We start from the raw sequence: 26930 nt of genomic DNA on the forward strand, positions 1-26930 counted from the left end.
GCGTTGACCACCTGGGACCCCCATCTCTTTTTTGCAAATGTTTGCATTTTAAAGTGTTTTCAATAAATTGACTTTTTAGAAGATCCATGCTGGAGATTATTTTTTCTTTTTCATTGCTGGCTCTGGACTACGCCCTTGACCAAGGCGGCTCCGTGCATGGACATCATTGCACTGTTGAGGGATTGGTGAGCTGACTTATTTTCTTCCCATTTTTTCCTTTTTCCCTATTTTTGTATTTTGTCAACAGGTTTGGCAGATATAAGATACGACCACCACCTTTCAGGGCTTATCTACAACATTCTATAATGCTGTAAATAAGCCTCTGATCCAACCTGAAAGATAAGAAAAATAGGTTTTATTATACTCACCCTGGAGGCGGTCCGGTCCGGTGGGCGTCACAGGTCCGGCGCCTCCCATCTTCTTGCGCTGCCGCCCCTCCTGCTTGCTTCATGGCTCCCCGGAACCGTGCTCCTGCGCAGGCGTACTTATCTGCCCTGTTGAGGGCAGAGGAAAGTACGACATCCATCGGACAGGACCGCCCCGCAGGTGGTATAATAAAAGCTATTTTCTTATCTTTCAGGTCGGGTTAGGGGATAGATATACAGCATTATAGAATGCTGTAGATAAGCCCTGAAAGGTGATGGCCGTATCGCTTATTGGCCATACCTGGTGACAGGTCCATAAGCAGAAAATGTCATATCCAAGCACAGCACCTTTTAGGAGACCTAGACCTAATAAAAATTCTAACCTTTGGTGTCTAAATTTGTTGTGTTTGACAAAAAGTATTTTATTTAAATGTGCTAATGAGGTGCTTGGTATACACTTAAAATGATTTTTATGCTGATTTAACAACCATCTCTCTTGGCAGCAAAGAACACAATGTTTTCGGCGCAAAGAACGATCATGTTTATTGTTGTCCTATATGCATGGAATTGCTGTCAGACGTGTCTAAATAAGCCATTGAATGACCACTGCTTGCAAGTAGGCATCATTTAGGGTATGTGCACAAGTTGCGGATTTCCTGCGGATCCGCAGCGTTTTTTACCCTGCAGAAACGCTGCAGATCCGCAAGTGATTTACAGTACAATGTAAATCAATGGTAAAAAAAATGTTGTGCTGATGGTGCGGAAAATTCCGCGCGGAAGTGCTGCGGATTAAAAGAAGTAGCATGTCACTTCCTGTGTGCGGATCTGCAGCGTTTTTGTACCCATTCCATTATAGAAATCAGCAGTGGTAAAAAACGCAGTAAATCCACAAAAAATCCACAGTAAAGCTGCAGCAAATCCGCACCTGCGTTTTCTGCCAAGAGATGCAGAATCCGCACAAAAAATTCCTGAGGCTAATCCGCAACGTGTGCATATAGCCTTAATGATCGCAGGTAGCCAGTCCAAATGAACCCTTAAGGTATGCTTTTTATTAGGGCTATGTTCCATGCAGGGTGTTGCGCTGACAGATACTTTTAAAGGTGTTGCTCACTACTGGACAACCCTTTCTCAGCTGATATACTGTGCGTCATAGAATTAAAAAACATACTTATCTCTGGACTGGCGGTGTTCCTCTGATGTCGGCACCGTGTCTGCCGGCAGAGACAACTGTGAGACACAGCACCAACATTGGAGGAACATTACCAGGAAGTAGTAGTTTTTTATATTTTATAGTGCACTGTTTAGCAGTTAAGAAGTTGTTTTTCAGCAGTGGACCATTCCTTTGAGAGCACCCAGGAATATTATATATTTGTATACATACACACATACACTGAAGACCAAAAGGGGAACAATGTTTTGAACTTTTCACTTTCAGGCTCTATATCTCACCATCCACTTCTGCTTCAAACATGAGACTACCATTATTTTATAGACAATCATCTTGGATATCTCATACATACATTTGACTTGCAACCATTTAGCTTATGATTAGTTATGCAGATTTTTGTCATGTGACTGCATTGTTACTGTTTTGCTCCTAAAGATCTAAATTTAAATTTTTCTTATTATGTTAATATTTTGTAAATCCACCATTGGCTTTCAACACTGCCTGAATCCTTCTGATAATGCTCTTGATAATGCTCTTCTACACGTTCCTATAGTTGGTGCATACTGGTCGACTCTCTTGAGCATGTATAAAGCTTTTTCTTCAACTCTACCCACAAGTGTTGGATTGGGTTGAGGTCTGGGGATTGTGGGGCCAATCCAGCACTTCTACTTCATTGTCATTGAATCATTTCTTCAACAATCTCAATGTATGCTTCTAGTTGTTGTCCTGCTGGAACACTATTTTTTCCTTTTTATACCCATAGTACTCGAGTGTACAAAGTAACTCGTCTTGTAGTGCAGGAAAAGCAAGTAAGAATGAAACTTGTTTTATTCATTCAAATTGCAGTGAATGAAACAAATTATTTAATGGCAATCTAATTAGATTTTAACGTCTCAGTCCTAACACTGGAACTTCATCAGAACTGATTGCTGTGTGGATGGCGCCATTCCTCAGTGACGCAGGTCACAATTACTGTAGTGGTGTCATCCGGCAGAGAATAAGAAAAATTTCACATGGCAATCAATTCTGATGAAGGAACACTGTTAGGACAAAAATATTAAAAAGTAATTGGATTGCCATCAAAGAGTTTGTTTCATTCCCTGAAATTTGAGTGCCAAGTTTCTTACCTGCTTGTTAACGGGTTGGAATCCTACTTGAGCACTTCATCTCCAAACCAGGGAGTGCCCTATACTTCCTATACTTCTACAATAGTATAGTCATCTTGTAAAATGCTCTCATATAGCTCAGCATTGAGACAACCAACGATCCTGGTCAACTATCAAACGCTTTTGTTTGTGAAACAATCCCATATCATCAGGCTTCCTCCACTGAACTTGACAATTCCTTTAATTTCTCAATCCTTCTGCCCATTTTTCCCTGGTTTCTTCCAGACTCATATGCACCCATCAGAGCCTAGCCTATTGACTTTTGTCTCATCGATCCAAATTACCGGTTTCCAATCTTCCACTGTCCAATTTTCGTACTCTTTTGCAAACTCCAGATGACGCTTCTTTTGACGATAGTTGAAGTTAAGACTTCTTCACCTTTTTTCAGGCCACGACTCCAGCCTTGTGTAACGTGTATCACAAGGTACTTGCATGGAAGTCTGTGATTTCACTATTATGAAGAATATGAGCCACCTCCACTGCTGTGTTTGTCGCACCAGAACTGATAGATGTTGTGATGAGCCGACTTGTTGATTCCTATAATTTGCCTGGATGTACACCTCTTGGCTTTTGGATGGACAAACTTTATTTCGCATGATGTTGTTTGGCAATTTTCTTGGCCAAGAGACGGCTATCAATGAGTGAGATGATGCGGTTTCTTTTTATCTTGGAAGATCTTCTTCATGGCTGCTTCTTGATTTGATCCAGTGACCTTTCACTTGGGAATCAACCTAATAACATACTGAGCTATTAGGGAATGTGAGAACAGGTTGTAATCTGTAGTATACTGTACAGGAAGAAAAAAAAAATTCCAAGACCAGGAGCAAAACAGTAACAATGCAGTGACATGATAAGAATCTGCATAACTAATCATATGCTAAATAGTTGCAAGTCAAATTTATGTATGATATATCCAAGATGATTGTCTATAAAATGATGGGGTCTCATGTTCAAAGCAGTAGTGCATGGTGAGATATGGAGCCTGAAAGTCAAAAGTTCAAATTGCTTGTCAGTGAGTGTGTGTGTTTTAGCATCTTTGTGTACCTTAGGCAGTACATATGTATAAAAACTTGATTTGTGACACATTGTTTTTGTCATGTAAGAAGTTTGATTGGAGGGGGTCTGGGTACTGACACTCCTATGAAAACTAAAAGAAAGAACGGTCTGTTTGGCTTTTCTCGATGAACCATGATCAGTTGAAAGACTTTTCGAGGAGAGCTGAAACTAAACAAGGATCACTATGCTTGTGTTTGTTATTGGGGTTTTCAGCATGTGGACTCCCACAAATTCCAATTTTCAGGCAAGAAAAATAATAATAATAATAATAATAATAAAAAAAACGATTAAAGTGTGTTGTATAAGACTTACGGGATATCAGGTCAAAGCATTTCTTGTCTTCCATATTGGGCTTCACTTGGCATGTCAGTAGATTTAGCTTGGCTGGTTGTCGGTTAGGCTGCATGAACAGAGAATATTATGTAACCAAACGACTGATTTATTTTATTAAATCCTGCTGATTATACCTATGTGCTCTTTGTAGGCAGGTTCAGATTTTATATTATTACTGAGTGTAAGACCTATGATCACACCATTCAATATTTGCATCCACCCCCTCCACCAATGTCCAGTGATGTCCTATTAGTGTTCGCTGACGGGACAATGTCACATTCAACTCTGGGAGCCTCCACACAGACAACGAAGAAATGGTGCCGGTGTGGGAGTTGAGTAAATGTTATTTTTATTTTATAAATAGAAGTACTTAATTTAAAAAGGGATTTTGCAGGTAGTGAACATGTCTTTAATAATAAACTCAAAACTTCATGAACTTGTATTGTAAGCTGTGAGGCTTTGATGGTGGCAGGGAGCTTGCTCCCACTCCTTGTGTGTCAGTGAACTGTATGAAGGGGCACGCTATCTGGCTCATTTAATTAGCCAAACCAGCCTGTTTCTACGGGGGGCTGACTAATGATTGGACAACCACTAAAAGTATTTTTTTTCTAGGGTGTTATTGTAAAAAGTGAAAGACGTATATTGTTTCCTTGGCATCAAGCACGACAGGGAAATGCAGTTTCTGAATATCAGACTCCAATAATGTCATCTCCTAAGTGTTACTGTACATTAATCCTTTTAAAAACTTATGTGTAAACCAGTTACTACATAGAGTTTGGGATTTATCTTCAAATATTGTTGTTTTAGACCAATTTATGTTCATTCATACCGTTCCATGTGCAATGGTCAAGTAACAGTTCTTAACTGAGCATTTTCTCTTCTGCCAAACCTTCCTGAGCCTGAAATGAAAGAGGAATGTTAGCATATAGACCCTACACTAGTCTACAAGGGCAAACTAAAGCTGGCCACACACATCAGATTACTGTCCGCTGAGCGGTCGTTCTGCTGACTTCTCCATAGATGTGAGCGCTTTGCATGGGCTGAGTGGTCACCTTTGAATTGGCGTTATCCTTCACTCCCCGCCATCATCTTTTCGAGAGTCATGGAGGCCCCCATTCACATTGGATGGTCAGCCGATCCCAGTGAAATTAGCAAGTACTACCGGCTTTCATCTAATTTGTAAGATAGTGGTCTTTATATAGCAACATTCTGTCAGATTTTCATTGTCACAATTTGGACAGTACAAAGTGAGACTGCTAAGTATCTAATGTGACAGTCTGGTATTCTAGATGATCAGCAATGACAGTATCTTCACGCTAAAATTAACCATGAATCCCTTGTTCCCAGACCCCCTCCCTAATAAGGGACACAAAACTGTGTGGCAATATTCGCTTTTACACGTTATTAACTCAAGGCTGGTGAATAAATCTGTGATTCACTTACACACTAAGGCTCTTTTCATGCAATTAGCACTCTGATTAATTGTAATTAATAGTTGGCACTCTTAATAGCCATGTGCTGGCAAAAGTGAACATAACACCGAACAAAAAATGATTTTCTGTTATTAAAAAAAATCCTCATGTAGAAGCACTAGGACACTATTTTTTTTTTTATTATTTCCAATGCTCCTTTGCTTCCCCTGTCAATCATCTACAGTATAGAAACTTGGGCAATATTATGCATACGGTATATTATCTCTGATCATGCGCAATATCATGCAATGACAAATGCACATGTGCTGTTTGACCACTGAAGAGCTGAACCATGTCATGTATCCTGTTCCAGTGCATTGTGAATGTACCCACTATATAAGCTAGGTAGCCATTTCAGGGCGGTCATATCATTGATGCAACATGTGCAGCCGCACAAACCGAGAGATAAGGGGCCACTTCTACATCCAAAGCAGGTGGAATTGCGCATTATGATGAGCTATTGGACTGTGGCGGCCCATATATTGTTCTTGCACCGTGGCCCGTTTTGTGTCCGCCAGTGAGCCATTCTATGACCATTCACCAATCTAAGCATCTAGAGTGGCTGACACCAATTCAGTAGCCACCAGCTGGATTGTTGACCTAACTGGTTGCATATGGATGGCATTCAGGAATCTTAGAACTGAAAACAGAAAAAAACCCAAAACAAAACAGTAAAGTGGTAATGCAAAAATATATGCAAACAAAACGGAGGTAAATTGCGCTAGCAGCTATTACTTGACTGTTTTGATTGCAGATTAATCATTTACTTGTCAATGTTATGACCCCTTAATTTTCACTGACCAAGGTAATGTATGTGGACAAGGCTGCTATGCAATCTGAATGCTGACCGCCGGTGTTAACGAAGCTGACGCATCATGTTCATGTAATCCTTACGTCATGAAGCAGATCGGAGGTCTACGGTACATTATTAGGTACGAATCACAGGTTAGATCACGCGTTCTTATCAATCACGTACCCGTCGCTCTTCTTAAACAAGTATCCATGTTTCTCAGTGCCGTACTGCACGTTTCCCTGCAGCTGATGCATGCTGTACACAATCTGCTTACTGATTGAATCCTGCAAAAAATAACATCAATTTATGTAACTAATCCAAAATCATCACTTTAAAAAAAACCATGAAATTGTTATTTCAAAGATGACATAAAAAGCCTTTCTATTCTGAACAATTAATTTCTGGCAGAACTGAGCGTTCATTAGGGACTTTTTCGATGACAGTTATGAGCACGCCATATCTGGGGGAACAATGAGTATTTGTGCTCGTATATACAGCACTTCACCATGACAGATAATGAGATGAAAGGATTTGCTAATTTAACCATGCAGCTAGCTCTTTTTTATGATGTAGGATTCAACTGTTTTCAAGGAGAATATTAGGGTGTTTTTAGAGGACTTCACGAAGAACTGGCGGCCAGAGCAAACTCGGACTTGGTTCCTGAAGCTGCAGCTGGAATAATACATTTAGTCATATTTTACTGACTGAACACCCTTCCCTACAAAAATATTGATTAAAATGAATCTGAGATCTGATGCCTGAACCATGGGCTGGAGGTGGTGACTAGTCCAAGAGGAACCCCCATTGGTATCTCTCCACCAACTCACCTAGACTAACAGATGTACCCCCGTGTGTATCAGTCTAGCTGAGAAGGCATGCAGAAGGTTCTCTGGACATGCTTCTTATATTATTCACCTTGTCCCCAACCTCCCTTTCTACTGTTCTTCTGCAACGTTTCAGAGCAAGGGCTTATTCACACATCAGTGTTTGTAAGACGAAACCTGGAGAGGAACTTACTGAGAAAAACTAGAACTGAAAGATTGACACCTGGTTTGTGTTTTGGAGACACTCCTGGTTTTGGCTTACAAATGCTGATGAAATACTGATCAAAAACATTAATGTGTGAATAAAGCTTAAAACATTAATGATTGTAATGCAGAAGCTGGTCTCCGATTCATACTCCTCGTGGTTCACGCAGCATCAGATAGCAGGTTCCCTTAACACTAGGACTACTGGACTCGTGAACCCTGACTAGAACTACTGCAAGTAAGTAGTCAAAATGACTATACCAGTAGTCCTAGTGTTAAAGCTCAGACAATGGCTTCAAGTAATGGTCTGAAATTCTAAATTTATTGTATCATCTTCTGCAGAGAGCAAGAATGGCAGCACATGTCAACATACAACTCCTTCCAAAGCCTTAGGCTCCATACATGTGGCATGTGATGGAGGATGTCCCTTTGTTTCTTGCTAATTTTGTTTTCTTAATAATCTGGTTGGAAAAATTCTGCAAGTTTCCTTATGAAGTCAGACGGATGCAGCTGGGATGGGGGGAGCAACTACAGCACATATAGGGCAAAGTCTAAAAATGGCGCCCTTGCCAAGAAAGAATACCTAGCTAGAGCTCTGCAATATGGAGGCACAGTAATGGCCCGTACAACTTTGTAAGCTGTATGGTGTCATAATATGATAATATGGACATTGGCTTAAACCATGTGAGTTCATACAGTGGACTACAGGTCATTCAGACATCAGTGACTTTTCTTATATGCAAGAAAAACTTTGTTGTGGATCAAATTTTAACAGAGTTTGGTCAGTGGCTTAGGCCGGGTTCACACTGCGCTGGCAGCAGCCCGTTCAGCACATACGCTAACAGGCTGCTGCTAGCACAAGTGCCGGCGTTCAATGGCGATAGCGCAGATACAGCAGCTGCTAGCTCTATCTGTGCTAACAGTGACGGACCCGGAAACGCTGCAGCCCGCGTCTCCGGGTCCGTCACTCAATGACGGCAGATCCCTAGCGCATGCCCATTGTGGGCGTGCGCTAGCGATGCGTCCGACATTGCAGTCAATGGCGGCCGTAACGGACTACGTTACACCGCGTTTATGCCGCGGTGTAACGTAGTCCATCTAACGGACTGCCTTGACGCAATGTGAACCTGGCCTTAGTTTTTACCATCAAGGTTTCATCAGTTTTTCTTGTATGCAAAATAAGAAAACAGATGAAGGTAATCAGCATCATAGCTACCGGGGGGGCAGAGGGTGCGGGCGCCCCGGGCGGGCCCAGAGCTCTGAGGGGACCCACCCGGAGCTACACTGCACGCATCTCGCCGATACAGTTACATTCTGCGGCAGAGCAGGGAGAATCGTTCTGCGCTGCGCTCCTCCCCCCCATTATCCCCGTCAGTGTCGGCGTCTGACGTCGCCGACACTGACAGCAGGCACGTTGACGTCACTGCTCGGAGCCCGCTGTCAGGAGATCAGCGGGAGCAGCGCAGGAACCAGGATGAAGAGAGGTATTTTTTTTTATGGGTGCTGCTGCTTTATTACAGGGTCTGCCTATGGAGGGCTGCCTTATTACAGGGATTGACTATGGGGGCTGCCTTATTACGGTCTGACTATGGGGGCTGCCTCATTACAGGGTCTGACAATAGGGGTGCTGCCTTATTACAGGGTCTGACAATAGGGGTGCTGCCTTATTACAGGGTCTGCCTATAGGGGTGCTGCCTCATTACAGGGTCTGCCTATGGGGGTGCTGCCTTATTACAGGGTCTGACAATAGGGGTGCTGCCTTATTACAGGGTCTGACAATAGGGGTGCTGCCTTATTACAGGGTCTGCCTATAGGGGTGCTGCCTTATTACAGGGTCTGCCTATGGGGTGCTGCCTTATTACAGGGTCTGACTATGGGGGTGCTGCCTTATTACAGGGTCTGCCTATGGGCGGCTGCCTTATTACAGGGTCTGACTGTGGGGGCTGCCTTATTACAGGGTCTGACTATAGGGGTGCTGCCTAATTACAGGGTCTGCCTATAGGGGGCTGCCTTATTACAGGGTCTGCCTATGGGGGGGTGCTGCCTTATTATAGGGTCTGACTGTGGGGGCTGCCTTATTACAGGGTCTGACTGTAGGGGTGCTGCCTTATTACAGGGTCTGCCTATAGGGGTGCTGCCTTATTGCAGGGTCTGACTATGGGGGGCTGCCTTATTACAGGGTCTCACTGTGGGGGCTGCCTTATTACAGGGTCTGCCTATAGGGGTGCTGCCTTATTACAGGGTCTGACTAAGGGGGCTGCCTTATTACAGGGTCTGACTATGAGGGCTGCCTCATTACAGGGTCTTACTATAGGGGTGCTGCCTCATTAAAGGGTCTGACTATGGGGGCTGCCTTATTGCAGGGTCTGACTATGAGGGCTGCCTCATTACAGGGTCTTACTATAGGGGTGCTGCCTCATTAAAGGGTCAGACTATGGGGGCTGCCTTATTCCAGGGTCTGACTATGGGGGCTGCCTCATTACAGGGTCTGACTACACTGTGTGCAGAATTATTAGGCAAGCTGTATTTTGATCACATGATACTTTTTATACATGTTGTCCTACTCCAAGCTGTTCAGGCTTGAGAGCCAGCTACCAATTAAGTAAATCAGGTGATGTGCATCTCTAATGAGGAGGGGTGTTGTCTAATGACATCAAAACCCTATATAAGGTGTGCTTAATTATTAAGCATCTTCCTTTCCTTTGGAAAAATGGGTCAGAAGAGAGATTTGACGGGCTCTGAAAAGTCCAAAATTGTGAGATGTCTTGCAGAGGGATGCAACAGTCTTGAAATTGCCAAACTTTTGAAGCGTGATCACCGAACAATCAAGCGTTTCATGGCAAATAGCAAACAGGGTCGCAAGAAGCGTGTTGGGTAAAAAAGGCGCAAAATAACTGCCCATGAATTGAGGAAAATCAAGCGTGAAGCTTCCAAGATGCCATTTGCCACAAGTTTTGCCATATTTCAGAGCTGCAATGTTACTGGAGTAACAAAAAGCACAAGGTGTGCGATGCTCAGGACCATGGCCACTTGCACCTGGCATTACTATATTGTAGAGAGTTGCTTTAGAATTTAGAGGGCACAGAGAACCACACAGCAGGTGCAGTAATAGGGACACATACGGCAGCAGCGGCTCAGTATTGGGGTATCAGGTGCAGTAATAGGGACACATATGGCAGCAGCGGCTCAGTATTGGGGTATCAGGTGCAGTAATAGGGTCACATACGGCAGCAGCGGCTCAGTATTGGGGTATCAGGTGCAGTAATAGGGACACATACGGCAGCAGCGGCTCAGTATTGGGCTATCAGCAGGATGAGGAGTTTGTGCAGGTTGGTAGTAGATGGTGATGGCTGGAATATGAGAAGTTAAATGTGTCTTTGTTGTATTCTCTGCAGGTGAGTCGTTGCTGGAAGAAGTTGTCGTGTCGGTCTGGGCCAGATGGAAAAGACGAGAAAAATGAACGATTCCATCAGAAAGTGCGTCAGCGGTAAGACATTATCTGTAACTGTGCTGTGATCTCTTATATGTTCTGTAGGACTGGTATCTACCACTGACCATATGGCGGTAATATCCATATTGGTCTTTATATAGAGATTATCTTCAGTAACAGCGCTGTCATCTGCTGAGGTCCTCCTCCACTATTAGGGCGCGTCACCAAGTTGTAATCAAGGTTACCTGGTTAGGGGCCCACTCAGAAGCTTCACCCCCCCCTGGACCAAAACCCTAGCTACGCCTCTGAAGGTAATTCAAGATTCTCCAGTTGGTCAGTGAAAAACAGACAGCACATGGACAGTAAATAAGTGCTATCTGATTCATTTCACGGACCTATAGACTTCAAAATTAGACATATTGTCACGCTCGCACCCCGACTGCTTGGCGCGGGTGTGCGGGGTGTGGCCCCACTGGACCACAGACCAAACTTCCCTGGAAGGGGCATAACTAAGTAGCTTCCTAGGTGTTAGCTGGAGCCTCTGATGGTGAGGTTAGACTTGTGCAATAGGAAGCTACCAGGTACCACTCCAGAATGGTGTCTGGCTGTGGCTGCTGATCCCACCGGGGAACGGAACATAGACAGGCAAGCGGGCATGGCTGGCACTCTGGCAGGCGGGCACGGCTGGGACACAGGCAGGCGGATGGGTACAGCAGAGACACTGGCAGGCGGGCATGGCTGGCTCTCTGGCAGGACAGGCGGACAAGGCTGGTACACTGGAAGAACCAGTAGGGACCGGTCTGCAGGCTGGTATGTAAAACAGGTTGGGCTGGTTTCACATTTGCATTTAAAAACGCGGCGTTTTAAACGCAAACGCATTTGGTGAAAAAACGCATTTAAACGCGTTTTTTAGGCGCATGCGTTTTTGCATGTTTTAACCCAAACGCGGCGTTTTGACGCGTTTACATGCGTTTTTTCCTGCGTTTGCGTTTTTGAAACGCATGATGAGAAGTGTGTGACAGCTGCCAGTCATCAAAATTAACTAGAAAACCCACTATAAACAGAAATACCTAGGGTTAGGGATAGGGTTAGGATAATAATATAATAATAATAATAATAATAATTTTTATTTATATAGCGCCAACATATTCCGCAGCGCTTTACAAATTATAGAGGGGACTTGTACAGACAATAGACATTACAGCATAACAGAAATACAGTTCAAAATAGATACCAAGAGGAATGAGGGCCCTGCTCGCAAGCTTACAAACTATGGGGAAAAGGGGAGACACGAGAGGTGGATGGTAACAATTGCTTTAGTTATTCGGACCAGCCATAGTGTAAGGCTCAGGTGTTCATGTAAAGCTGCATGAACCAGTTACCTGCCTAAGTATGTAGCAGTACAGACACAGAGGGCTAATACTGCATAAAGTGTATCAGAACATGATGCGAGGAACCTTTTTTTTTTTTTTATTATAAATAGGCCACACAGGGATCGTTAGGTTAATGCATTGAGGCGGTAGGCCAGTCTGAACAAATGAGTTTTTAGGGCACGCTTAAAACTGTGGGGATTGGGGATTAATCGTATTAACCTAGGTAGTGCATTCCAAAGAATCGGCGCAGCACGTGTAAAGTCTTGGAGACGGGAGTGGGAGGTTCTGATTATTGAGGATGCTAACCTGAGGTCATTAGCGGAGCGGAGGGCACGGGTAGGGTGGTAGACTGATACCAGGGAGGAGATGTAGGGTGGTGCTGAGCCATGGAGTGCTTTGTGGATGAGGGTAGTAGTTTTGTACTGGATTCTGGAGTGGATGGGTAACCCTAGGGATCCTAACCCTAACCCTAAAACACAAGCCCTAACCCTAACACAAACTCTAACCCTAACACAAACTCTAACTCAAACTCTAACACAAACCCTAACACAAACCCTAACACAAACCCTAACACAAACCCTAACACAAACCCTAGCACAAACCCTAGCACAAACCCTAACACAAACCCTAACACAAACCCTAACACAAACTCTAACCCTAACACAAACTCTAACACAAACTCTAACACAAACTCTAACCCTAACACAAACTCTAACCCTAACACAAACTCTAACCCTAACACAAACTCTAACCCTAACACAAACTCTAACCCTAACCCCAACCCTAACCCTAGGGATCCTAACCCTAGGGACCCTAACCCTAACACAAACTCTAACACAAACTCTAACACAAACTCTAACACAAACCCTAACACAAACCCTAACACAAACCCTAACACAAACTCTAACCCTAACACAAACTCTAACCCTAACCCTAACACAAACTCTAACCCTAACACAAACTCTAACCCTAACCCAAACTCTAACCCTAACACAAACTCTAACCCTAACCCCAACCCTAACCCTAGGGATCCTAACCCTAGGGACCCTAACCCTAACACAAACTCTAACACAAACTCTAACACAAACTCTAACACAAACCCTAACCCCAACACAAACTCTAACCCTAACCCTAAAACACAAACTCTAACCCTAACCCTAGGGATCCTAACCCTAACCCTAAAGGTTAGGGTTAGGATCCCTAGGGTTAGGGTTGGGGGGTGACTTTTCAGTGTGTATTCTTGTGTTTTTCTATAAAAACGCATGCAAACGCATGTGCTTAAAAACGCATGCGTTTACATAGACATCAATACGTTTTTTTTGCCGCAAAAAAACGCATGAGTTTTTTTGCGGCAAAAAAACTCAGCTAAAATTACTACATGTTGCATTTCTCCAACACAACGCATGCAGAGAAAAAACGCATGCGTTGTCAAAACGCAACAAAACGCATGCAAAAAACGCATGCGTTTTAATGTTAAGTATAGGGAAAAAAACGCATGCTTTTTTTGCGTTTTTTTTTGCACAAAAACGCAAAAAAAAACCGCCAAATGTGAAACCAGCCTAAGAAACTGTTCAGACAGGAGGACTTAAGAATAGGTACATTAAGACGGCAAGAGCGGATGCAGAGCGAAAGCACAGGAGCTAGAGCCAAGAGCAGAGATGCAGGAGGCGGAGCCAAGAGCAGGAGGCGGTGCCAAGCACAGAAACGCAGGAGGCAGAGACAAGAGCAGGAGGCGGAGCCAAGTGCAGAAATGCAGGAGGCGGAGCCAAGTGCAGAAACACAGGAGGCGGAGCCAAGAGTTGGAGGCGGAGCCAAGTGCAGAAACACAGGAGAACCGCAAGGAGCGGAGCCAGGTAGAACCGCAAGGAGTGGAGCAAGGTAGAACCGCAAGAAGCGGAGCCACAGAGCGAGAGCTGAGCGGAGCCGCAGAGCAGGGCCACAGAGTGCAGAGCTGAGAGCAGAGCAAAGTCAGAGTACCTCAAAGCAAAGTGCAGAGCAAAGCTACAGAGAGCAGAGCTGAGAGCAAAGCCACAGAGTGCAGAGCTGAGAGCAGAGCAAAGTCAGAGTGCAGAGCAAGACACAGAGTGCACAGCAAAACCACAGAGTGCAGAGCAAGACACAGAGTGCACAGCAAAACCACAGAGTGCAGAGCAAGACACAGAGTGCACAGCAAAACCACAGAGTGCAGAGCAAGGTCACAAAATGCAGAGCAAGGAGCAAAGCAAGATCGCAGAGAGCGGAGCCGAAAGCAGAACAAAGCAAGACACAGAGTACGCACAGCAGGGAAAGGAAACCAAGGCAGGGATATAAACAGACACAGGAACAGGACTAGGCTAAGACAAAGTCAGGAACAGGTCAAGGCACAGAGACATGGACAAAAGCCATGGTACGACGCCCCTCTGGGTGGCAGACATAGCCCAGGGTACTAAGCCCCACTGGGTGGCTACATAACACACAGACCAGGGTACAACACCCTCCTGGGTGGCAGACATGAGAGTAAAAGAGACAGGGCCTGGCACCTCAGCAGCTATGAACTGACTGAGGGAGTAAGTTGCACAGGCCCCCACCAATGGGTGGGATCTCTTAATTACAGGTAGCCTCATTGCAATTGGCCGGGGACACCTTGGCAAGGTGCACACAGACTCAATAAGTCACAGGAGTTGCCGGCGCCGCCCCCCTATGCACACAGACAGAGCATGCACAGAGCAAACAGCAGACATAAGGCACACAGCATGGAGCTGGCAGCAGAGAGAAGTCACTACAAGGCCCAGAGAAGTAAGTGAGTTTGAGTGTAATCCAGGTGGGGAATGGGTGGCCATGCAGTAATGCCAGCAGGGTTGTTATACATATCTCCTTCTGCTAGTGTGGACCACTGGGTCTGCAAAACTACATGGGCATGTACACTGTCCCATAGACTATAAAAGGCACAAGTTCTATGCATAAAACACATGGACAGAACTTGTACGTGAAAAACTGACGTCTGAATGGGCCCGAGCCCCAACTAATGCTGTTCTGATATTGCCAAAATGCAATCGGTAAAGAAACCACATATAGGCAAAGACATCTGGTTACAATGAGCGTAACCTTCTCATGGGAAACACTTTCATTTAGCTGTACGCAAACATGGAGAGTTCATTACAGAACACTGATATGGTCATTTCCGATCCAACCACTCAATCTATGGAGCAGGCAAATTTATCATATTTTTGTAAAGGAAAAGAGGAGAATTTGCCTGTAGCACCTAATCAGATTTGTAAAATCTAAAAATCTGGCTTTTAGCAAATGCAAAGTTTCGGTCTAATTTAGTGACTTTGTGCTTTTTTACGGGTTAACTCTAGAAAAACATAATTGGTGTCTATCAGCAGATAGCGTAAAGTACATTGGACTGACAGACAGGTATTCGCCTTATGGAAGCTCTCCCCATTATACGCCATTGCCGGCTGACAGAAGTTATCCATTCAGAACATAACATTGCTAATTAATCTGTCAGAGCCGCTCTCTCTCCAACAACCCGAGAAGTATTGCTCCTCCTATCGGAATACTATTAGTGAGAGGACTGGTTAATGGCATATTAAATGACCCATTAATGTTCTCTTTTCATCCAGTCCGTGTAAAGTAATTAGTTTTTTGAAGGCTGCTATCCCTATTGTAATTACTGAAAAAAATAATAATTTGCCTCATTTTGACAAACACTTAAATTGTACAGTCTAATTGCATTTTTTCTACGAATAGTGAAAATTGTTATTAGTCATACTTAAAAATGCTTAGTTAGGATGCTGGGATGACACAATGTATGGTTCAATTTAGAAAATTGAAGTATTTCTGCTGTATTGACAGGTACAGCATCATTTTCTTAGGGAAGACATGGAAACATATTTAATACAACCCAAAATTGCAGTGGAAAATGGTCTGATGGGGGAGGGGGTTCTCTGAAAATGTACATTGAATAAAAGGCAATTAAGTGCATTGACTGGACCTGAGATAGATATATTTCCAGATAGCTTTTTAATTTTTGCATATTTTTTTATTAAGGAGATCTGTCACTGATAAAACAGACTTCTGGTATTCTGATCCTTTTTAATGTAACAGTTTTTACCATTCAGGATAATTAATTTTATATACTGATAAGAAAAAACTTTTATGCACGCAATACCAAATATATACTGTATACAAAAGGAAAAGGAGGGCGATTGGATTATATATATATAAATATATATATATATATATATATATACAGTATATATATATAATTTTTAATGCCTACTTTTTTTTCCATTCTTACTTTATTGTTTAGTCCCCCTGAGGGAGTATATTAATAAAATGATGATATCGTAAGAAGTCCAGCCCATGCAGGTCTTCACAAGATGACTAAATATGATGAGAGATCTTCGACAAATATAGACAGCAGCATTTAAATTGTTAAACAGATCAGAGCAAGAATTGGTCACTGTTGTTAAAGTAAGATGTCGGCTGTGGTGCAGACTCAGCTCCTGAGCCCGCTCCAAACATAGAACATAGGAATAGGACATACCATTACATCCTATATCAAGAAGAGGTTAAAAATACAAAAAAATGAATGACCTTCAGTACTTATTCCAAAGCTGTGTGGGTCCCCCGCTAGTCTCCATGTTTTCAGTTACCCCTTTTTTGAGCTGCGCATGTCATTTACCCTATATAGCTTCTCATGGCCAGGTAACTGACCAGTCGGACCCGGGTCCTGTTCTGCCCCATCTACATTGAAGTCGTCTGACACAAATTGAGGTTTTAATGCAAAAGGATATGAGCGACCCGATTGTGGCACACCTTGTTGTTTTCTAAGTACCCCCTGTTATTTATATATACTGTTTACTTACAGCCGGGTACATGCTCATTTAGTTTCTATCTAAGGTTTTAGAGTTTATTAATTAAAATGATGAAAAAAGAAATGAAAGTGGAAAACGACAACAATCAACTGATGTAATATATACACAAATAGCGGAGAAGAGAAAGTGCCAGCTATAAGCCAGTGAAAAGCAGTAATCCAGATAATTTCCTGTCTGGGAGATAAATATTGACTTTTTCTGTAAATACGCGGAGCTGTTGTTGCAAAATGTCATTTTTTGATATTTGCGAATAAAGCAGCACAGAGACCAGAAATGAAAGAAAAATCGATTAACTTACTCTTCTGAACTTTGGAAAGCAAAGGGAGAGAAGAGGGACACAAAGATGAATATTGGGAAAGAAACACACAGATTCAGATACACAGCCGTCCAGACCGAGTTATTTTCCCCTACAGTCGCCGAGTAAGGCTCTGTTCACACTGGAGTTACATTGTTTCAGGATTTATCATGAATGGGTTTTCATCTCTTGTGAAGGATCCTAACAAATGGCTTTGACGTAGAATATATTGTTCAGGATTTATTTTCTTTACCAGCCGGAATAGCCCTTCTACTACTACTCTACTATGTCCATTACATATGGACTGTGAATTTGTTGGCTTTTTCACAGACCCAGATACATGGACAGAGGGTGGTAAAGGGAGAAGAAGACTATTGCTCATTGTGATTGCTAATGCAAGAGTGGGATTAAAAGAAGCCCTCCCATGTAATGGTTTTTGTACTAAATCTGTGTATATGTGCACTTCCTCTGGTATCCAACGCCGTTCTGCTCCTCTTCTCAGTGACGTCACTGCTATTCAGACCCTGGATCATTCTACACATGAGCCGGATGTCTTTTTTACAATGTAACTGTATGGAGCCTTGCTCTGACTTCACCGGCTTACACAGTAACAGCCACTTCCAGGTCACCCAGAGCGCAGCGTGACTCCGAGAGTCTGCAGAGTGGTGACCTCACTGAGAAGAGGAGCAGAACAGAGAAGGCGGCAGTAGATGAATATATTAATACACACACTACACTACATGAATATATACACAGGGTTAGTAAAACGAAAAATCTTCATGGTGGGGCTTCGTTAAATGGGATGAGAGGTCGCTCTTCTGAAAGTTTAGAAAAGTTGGTCTTGTTCAGCTAAGAAAAAACATGGCTGTAGAGGTGATTTCAGGTCCATGTACAAGTACATGCCGTGAATATTGGCAGATTTGGCACAGGATTTATTTGTATTCCAAGGATCTTGCATAGGCTGAAGGCCATTCATTACATGTGAAGGAAGGATGATTTACACATCTAAACAGGAAAGGGTTCTTTACAGTTAGAGCAGGCAGACTGTTTAAGATAGCAGTGGCCGTTACTACATCAGCATCTAAAAAAGGGCAAGATTATTTTTTCAAAAGTAATGGTACCGAGAGTTAGAATTAATCAGGAGAAAAATAAGGTCTAATTGATGTAGAAAATTTGAACTTGATGGACTTGTGTCTTTTTTCACCATATGTATCTACAACACCTGTGAATTTGGGTCTAATTGGATTCTTCGGAGGAAAGTGTTCCTTTTTCTCCGGAACAAACCTGCACTAATGTATGTAAATTACAGAAAAACATATGCCTGCCTACGTCAATTTCAGATCTCTATCATTAAAGGAACGCTGGGAAGGCAGTAGAATATTCTGGTTCAATGCTCAAATAATAATGCAGACCTGTTCCCTAAATCATCCTGCGACAATACCTATGCTCAGGCATGTACATATGCCTCGATGGAAAGGGAGAATCTCATCCTGAGTCCTTTCAACGTCTTCCTGCCCATTAATATTACTATGCCGAGTGCTTACAGCTCCCAGCTTTTCTCTTCCTGGCTGAATAGTCTCCATTCAACCCGCTGGCGGCAAAGTAGATGAAAATAGGAGGCGACAGGCGCGATTCTGTTGGAGGTCTAGTGTCTCAATGGGTGGTCTTTCCTGGTTAGCACAGCGCATAGCTAAACCATTCACCGACATCTTAGAAGTCATCACCGACACATATTTATACACACATGTAGAAGATACATGTAAAGAATTTCCTGTATATGAAGAAAGGTAAAGGAGCAATCCAGGGAAAACTAATAGACTGAATTACACATAGTAATAACAGGGTATTGGTTTTCCTTCTGACAGTATAGGAATAAATCCAAATTACTCAATACAACTATTTCTTTATCTCAAGGACATACAGTATTTAAGGGATTGTCTAAGATTTTTAAAAAATGAACAGCGCCGCCACTGTCTACAGTTTGCTTCTGATGCTGCAGCTTAGCTCAATTGAAGGTAATGATGCACAGCTGAAATACCACACACAACCCGTAGACAGGGGAAGGCGCTCTTTTTGCAAAAAGGCAGGCATGTTTTATGAAATAAGCACTCCTCATATCAAAGTTTTAATCTCCTTATTATATTTCAGTCATCATATTATATAGCACTGTGTACTTACAATTGCTCATTTTGCCTTTTTACTCTGTTAATTCTTCTCTTTTTCATTAGGTTTATAACATCACGTGATTAAAAACTGACGGGCTGAATCCTTCAGGATGTCTTTTCCCTGCATGACTCATGAGTTTACAGTGGTAAAGGCCCTGGAAGAGGAAGGAGCAGAGCAGCTGGGTCAGGAGTTAAAGGGAACCTGTCACCCCATTTTTTGAGATTGAGATATAAATACTGTTAAATAGGGCCTGCGCTGTGTGTTACTATAGTGTATGTAGTGTACCCCGATTCCCCACCTATGCTGAGAAATAACTTACCAAAGTCGCCGTTTTCGCCTGTCAATCAGGCTGGTCAGGTCGGGAGGGCGTGTTCACAGCGCTGGTTCTTCCTCAGCTTTACGTTGGTGGCGTAGTGGTGTCCGCATGTTGAGGTGACTAATCCACTGTGGGCACGTGAACAAGCAGCGCGCGATCTGCGCTGTCATCCCTTTCGTTGGTGGGGGCGGCCATCTTCCTGGGGCCGCGCGTGCGCAGATCGAGTGCTCTGCTGCACGGGGCTTCAGGAAAATGGCCGCGGGATGCCGCGCGTGCGCATTAGAGATCGCGGCGGCCATTTTCCTGAAGCCCCATGCAGCAGAGCACTCGATCTGCGCACGCGCGGCCCCAGGAAGATGGCCGCCCCCACCAACGAAAGGGATGACAGCGCAGATCGCGCGCTGCTTGTTCACGTGCCCACAGTGGATTAGTCACCTCAACATGCGGACACCACTACGCCACCAACGTAAAGCTGAGGAAGAACCAGCGCTGTGAACACGCCCTCCCGACCTGACCAGCCTGATTGACAGGCGAAAACGGCGACTTTGGTAAGTTATTTCTCAGCATAGGTGGGGAATCGGGGTAAACTACATACACTATAGTAACACACAGCGCAGGCCCTATTTAACAGTATTTATATCTCAATCTCAAAAAACGGGGTGACGGGTTCCCTTTAAAGAGAGGGTGGAGCTGGACTGCAAGAAACTTGGCAGCGAGATAGAATTGTGGTTCTTATGATGACTCATGCAGGGAAAAGAGACTTCTTATTTCTACAAAGAGCTTAGAAGCATTGAGAGAGTCTGTTTTTAGTCATGTGATGTCATAGATCTAATGGAAAAGAGAAGAATTAATCAGGTAGAAAGGTAAAATGAGCAATTGTAAGTACACAGTGCTATATAGTATGATCAATTCAATATATTAAGTGGATAAAAACTTTGATGGAGGTGCTTGTGTGTCTGGACAACTCCTTTAAAAATAAGTACAGACAATTTTTGTAAAATGCACACTGGCAGGCAGGTGTAACCAGGGACATGTGGAAGCATTTCTCCGACATAATTTCAATATGTTACTGGACCTTAAATAATCCAATAAAAGTCGTCTATTGTAAAGTTTTCAGTAACATCGACCACATAAGAGGTGTACGACAGGAGTGAGAGCCATGTGGATTGTTTTTTAATCCCCGTGAGATTAGTTTTACCTCTTTGGGTTCAATCTGTAGCGTGGGCTTCAGCAGGTCCCGCAGAGAACAGAGCTGCTTCTTCTCCTCCTCCTGTCTGCTCTTGATCTGACGTGCACACACAAAGGACAACATTACAATACAGCGCGGACGGTCACTATTTTGTTTAATAATCATTCAACACGAAAACTATCCCACCGCCCACGGGTGCCCAGGCAGCTCCCTTGCCATTCAGACATGTCAACTATCCCAAAACCATGCGAGTCATCACATCTCGGGAAGAGTCCTAGGAGACATTCCCTTTCAAAATAAGACAAGCGGATCCCCATGTTTTATACAGCGGTCACATTTACATTTCACTTTTTTCAGCATAAGCAATCATCTGTCTCATTACATATACAGAAACTATTTTTTAATCCATTTTTTCATTTAGTAATGCATTCATTTCAGATAAACATGTGGTGTATGTCTTATTAGAAAAAAAATGCATAATGTGAGCCCTCGCGGGCAGGGTCCTCTCTCCTCCTGTACTTGTGTGTGCCTTGTATTGCTCATGTTTATTGTGCTTGTCTATATTTGCCCCTTTCACATGTAAAGCACCATGGAATAAATGTATAATAATAATAATAATGGGTTCTAATGACCCTGTTACTGACGAGAATCCTGATAGACCCTGCTGACACACTGTATCAGGGCCCATTTCCTGCAGGACAAGTTGTTTGTTCTGAGGTCCCCATTTTGGGGTCTATATCACAATATTTATATGGTATAGTGAACATTATGGACATTGCAGTACTAAACAAATAGCCATAAAAAGGGGATTAATATGGTGAAAAAATATTCTTTCTAATATTATTTTTGCAAAAAAAAATCTCTTTTTTTTTTAAGCATTTATGGGACTTGACACAATCATTTAAAGACAAGTTATATTTACTGTATTTATATATATATATTTTATCATTTTGTCCAGCATGGAAAGTTTTAAAACTTTAGGGGATTTATCTTCATTCTTGTAAAGAATAAAATTTGCATGCAAGTGGCTTCCAAACCCCAGTTTTTCCGTGGTCTATTCGACAGCCTTCAGCTGCATTGATATCAGGGTGTATTACACAGAGGAGTACTACACATAGACCGGGATTCGGAAGCCCCTTACATGCAATTTTTTCTTCCACAGGAATGAAGATAAATCACCAAAGAACGTGATTTGTGAACAAGAACTTTACAAGCTGGACAAAATTATTATTTTAAAAAAATCTAAATCTAAAGGTTTACTCCTTTCAAGATGTGATTGTAGGTGTTAGTGCATGAAAATACTTACCAATCTGTCTTGTACAGTTTCTCTGGTGTCCAGCCCCTCTCCGGTTCTCTTCTGGAACATGTGACCTAACACAGGGGTACTTGTGCAGGCTGGAACTCATTTTCCAAATTTAAAGGGGCTTTCCCATCTCCAAGATCCTAACCTAATATGTAATTGGTGTGATAACAAGTGGGCAGCACGGTGGCTCAGTGGTTAGCACAGCAGCCTTGCAGCCCTGGGGTCTTGGGTTCAAATCCCACCAAGGACAACATCTGCAAGGAGTTTGTATGTTCTCTCCGTGTTTGCGAGGGTTTCCTCCGGGTACTCTGGTTTCCTCCACACATTCCAAACATATACTCATAGGGAATTTAGATTGTGAGCCCCATCGGGGACAGTGATCATAATGTGTGTAAAGCGCTGTGGAATTAATGGTGCTACATAAATGAGTAAAATAAATACGGTAAATAAATAGTTCTTCTGATTCGCTATGTCGCTTACCTCATGTGCAGGGCATGGTAGTAGCTTAGTTATCTAACTGTCACTATATCAGTGGTCGTAACCATGGATACCTAAGCTATTGCAATGCCCTACATGGGAAAAGCGCCATAGCCAGTCAGAAGAACTATACTACATTTTTAATTGGAGGTATTTGCTAACATTACTATTATTACACCTAACACATATTGGGATAGGATCTTGGAGATGAGGATACCCCTTTAATCCTACGGAGCCTCATTCTGAATCTCATAGGCATTTCACTGGGAAAGCAGCACCATTCTATGTGAGCGGGCAAATCTAAAGAGCTGTCACTTGGTCCAGAAGAGAGCTGGAAATTGTAGAAGAAGACCGAGATTGGCAAGTATTTTGTAATGTGATCATCTAACTAGCTAATGTGTACGGGGACCTCCTGACTTAAGGATAAAGATTGGGTGGTTGGAATTCAGTTGCCCAATTCTTTTGATTGACAGGTAGATAAGCCACGAGTCTAGATGATTTTGGTAGCAGCTGTCTCACAGAGAACTCAAGCAAATTGCCTCTTCAGAGAGGAAGGGAACTAGAATTCTACAGTAGAAGTAACATTCCTAAATCTCAATATCGACTCTGTAACGAGCCTTGTACGTGACTTAGGATAAAAGCCAAACCAAAATCTCAATTTGCAGATGCGTTTTTCAGGTGGTTTCACCTCCTCAATGCAAAGCATGAGACCATTTTCTCTCTGAATGTTTAATTTCTGATAGAAGCATTTTATGGCCTATAAGTCTCCATACACAACTGGCATGTCACACTCTCCACAAGGAGAGATGTTACCCCTTAGACCACAGAGAACACAGGAGCGTTCGGCCAAGCTTAGTGTATGGGAGAGTCAGCAGACAGAGCTGATTGTTTGGCTATCTAATGCATATGGCTAGATTTACTCTGCAATGTAAGTGTTAAGGGACGCAATGAAAGCGTATAATAATGATGATATAAGCGATGGTGTACAGAGGGAATGTCTATTTGATACTAAAGCATCTGGATTGTCAAAGCTGTGCAGGATACATTTCATACCGCCAGCCAGATCTTGCACAGACCTTGAGTTCACCTGCTGCAGTCTGTGTCTGGACAATCTCACGGGAAAGAGCGGAATGAGCTAATTACTGGATGTGAAGGACAGATTGTGTGGTTATAAGACACAGCTTTGTGGTCAGACCCACTCCTGCAGTCTGATTTATGCACTGCTTAATGTTTCATTATCTACAGCATTATACAGTGGAAGAACTTTATGTTCCTCAATAATTGTTTCTGCTGCTAATTAACCTAAAGACAACACATTTCCCATATTCAGTACATTATTTAATTGCATTGCTGTTAGAAAAGATCAGCTTGTCGCATTTACAGAATGAGAACAAAGTCTTAAACTGATCATGGATGTAGAGTTTCAGCCTAAATATGGCCAGGTTCTCCCATCTTTCATTAGCAGGACATTAGCCTAGGGTCCCTAGTCAAAAAGCTGATCACAAAGTGTTCCCTGCTACCCAAAGATCAGCGGTAATCTGTGGAAAAACCTGGAAGCAAGTGTTCAATTTCCCTGTAGCACCACCATTACAATGTGCTATTAAATCAAATCAAAAGCTTTCTGTAATATGAGAGGTCCTCAAGAGTTGCTATTCCGAACCAATCTAAGCTAACATTATCATGTGCAAAATGAAAAGAATTCACTTCATAGGACAACACTTCATGGAACCAAGCATGATTTACAGATATGTGTGATAAGACTCTCAGCTTATCGGGTTACCCTAGGAATATCTCACCCATAAAAGCCTTTGGCTAATAAGTGGAGAGCTTCCAGACCTCTCTTCTCCAACCACACATCCTGGGTTCTGTTATTAAGAGCCGTCATAAGGATAGAGCAAAAGCGGTTCTCAAAGAATCATCATAGAAGTACCCTTATTGAAGGTGAAGAGAAGACATACAACGCATTTTGGGGTTGAACCGCCCTTTCAGATATAGACAGCATTAAACATTAGGGTAAAACCGGATGAAGAGGGCAGTTTGTCTCCAAAACGCATTATGAGTCTTCACCTTCGAGAAACGTTACTTCTATGGTCATTTGAAATCTCCCTTATTGGATACGGCTAAGATCAGAGTTTTGTCCCTACGACTGATTTACTAGTGATGAGCGAGCGTGCTGGGATAAGGTGTTATCAGAGCATGATCTGGTGCTAACCGAGTGTCTTCGGTGTGCTTGAAATATATGTTCGAGTCCCCATAACCGCATGTCTCATGGCTATTCGACAGCAACAACACATGTAGGGATTGCCTAATAAACTGTCAACTCCTTAATTGGGTTTCCTTAGTTAACCTCTTTAGGAAATGTACACAAAGTAAAAAAAAAAAGGCAAAATAATGAATGCAATAATGAAGAAAACACATAGGCCCGGATTCATCGCAAGAATTCTGGAGTAGATTGCTATGAAAAATTGCCCCATTTTTGGCACAACTTGGAGTTGCACAAAAACGATGCACCTTTTGTTGGTTTTATGCTAGTTTCTCCCAACACTGTCAAAATGGGTAAAGCATGAGTGTGACAGGGAAGTGATGTTATGGTCTGTCCAGTTCACGATGTGCTGTGGCATTCCTAACATCAGAAATTGCCACTTGCCACTTGTTAGAAATTCCGGATTTATTAAGTGGTGTACACATCCTCTTCATGAATCAGGAGCATCTGACTCCAACATGACCACTCATCAAGATCAACGAGAAAATTGCCAGTTTTGACGAATTGAGGCCATAGTTTTGTAGTGTGATGTTTGAGCAATTCTTAGTTGCGTGTCACTAAACCGTCATATACGAACACCGCTTAAAAGGAACCCATCACCAAAATGATGCTAAGAGAAGTGTTCGTGATTTCTCACAATACACAAACCGAGAATGACCTGCCAATCATAGCACGTATGGCCGGATATATGTAATATTGCATGTAATATCAGCTCCATCCAAACTGTGCATGCACCATACAGAATAGAAATGCATGGATTTAATATCAAATAGTAATACTGACAATGAGAATAAACCTGGATAAGATAAGGCAATACTCACAATTTGCAATTCAGTGGTCAGGCCCTCGATGTAGGATTTCAGTTTTTCAGTGGTTTGCAAACATTCCTGCAGAAAGCTACAAATAAGTCATTATTCTGGGGTCACATCACCACCTTGATGTGTACATGTGAGGGACTGTTCAGTGCACATGCAATTACTAAATGCAGGCAGACATTTGTGGCTTTATCAGAATGGCTCTGCGGCTGAGCAATCTAGCTGCACTCAAGGTAAGAGAGCCATCGCTTGCACATCAGAGAGGGTGAATGTCCTTGGGTTTCTATGTGAAGCGCATCTACCTTCTGTACTTTTCAGAACATAAATGCTTTTTGAAGGTGAACAGGATTCTATTTTTTTATTTGAAGAATATAAAATAGAATTTGAACAAATGAGATATCAACATGGCAAATATATTTAAAATCCTATTTATGCAAGTGACAAACTCATTAACAACATGGAATTGTCCTAGTCCTGATGAAGGCACCGTGCTCTGTAGATTACTGCCGCTTCTTCACTCTAGCAGTAGGAGAGACAGTTGGGTCTCAGCCTTTCAATAGTGACATTGTTCAACATATGGCACAACAGGCACTCCCAGCACGGACTTAAAGGGGCATCTAATCTTTTTTCAGGGGAACGCCACTTCTCAGCCTCCCAGCCTTCTGACAGCTGGTCGGATCCAGACATGTAACCAAATTCAGAGCTTAGCTTGGAAGCTCACACTTTGTGTCTAGGAACTGGCCACCTCTGAGAAAACTGCAGTAACCTAATTAACAAGCATTACACTGTAAAATTCAAAAACTGAAAATTGCAACTGGAGGATAGAGTTTGCAGAATTGCAATGCCAATGAATTTCTTTGATTTCCTAAGAGATAAGCCACTGTCAGAGGTTTCTGGCAGCGACTTTCTCCTCTCTCTCCACAAAAACACATTGGTGTAATAAGCATCCAATCCACAACTAACTGAAGTGTATGGGCAGCTTTACTATCTTTGTGCATATGGCTTATACTGAATTATCCTGAATTTTCAGTATTATTTATACTTGATGCAAAAATCCCTT

The 26930-nt window shown here is 42.7% G+C and overlaps 1 protein-coding gene across 2 annotated transcripts in view; it reads right to left on the reverse strand.

Moving 5' to 3' along the window:
- LOC138664936 (arf-GAP with SH3 domain, ANK repeat and PH domain-containing protein 1-like) overlaps positions 1-26930 on the reverse strand; it is a 288656-nt gene that overhangs the window by 34927 nt on the left and 226799 nt on the right. For both annotated transcript variants that reach the window (XM_069751989.1, XM_069751988.1), the window contains exons 8-12: positions 25877-25952; positions 21022-21108; positions 6537-6637; positions 4918-4987; positions 4068-4155 (exon numbers count right to left, since the gene is read on the reverse strand). In XM_069751989.1, the coding sequence (XP_069608090.1) occupies positions 4068-4155; positions 4918-4987; positions 6537-6637; positions 21022-21108; positions 25877-25952 (422 nt within the window). The remainder of the gene's footprint in view (positions 1-4067; positions 4156-4917; positions 4988-6536; positions 6638-21021; positions 21109-25876; positions 25953-26930) is intronic.

The sequence above is a fragment of the Ranitomeya imitator genome, chromosome 2 (assembly GCF_032444005.1).
Source record: "Ranitomeya imitator isolate aRanImi1 chromosome 2, aRanImi1.pri, whole genome shotgun sequence".
In the NCBI taxonomy this organism is placed as follows: Eukaryota; Metazoa; Chordata; class Amphibia; order Anura; family Dendrobatidae; genus Ranitomeya; species Ranitomeya imitator.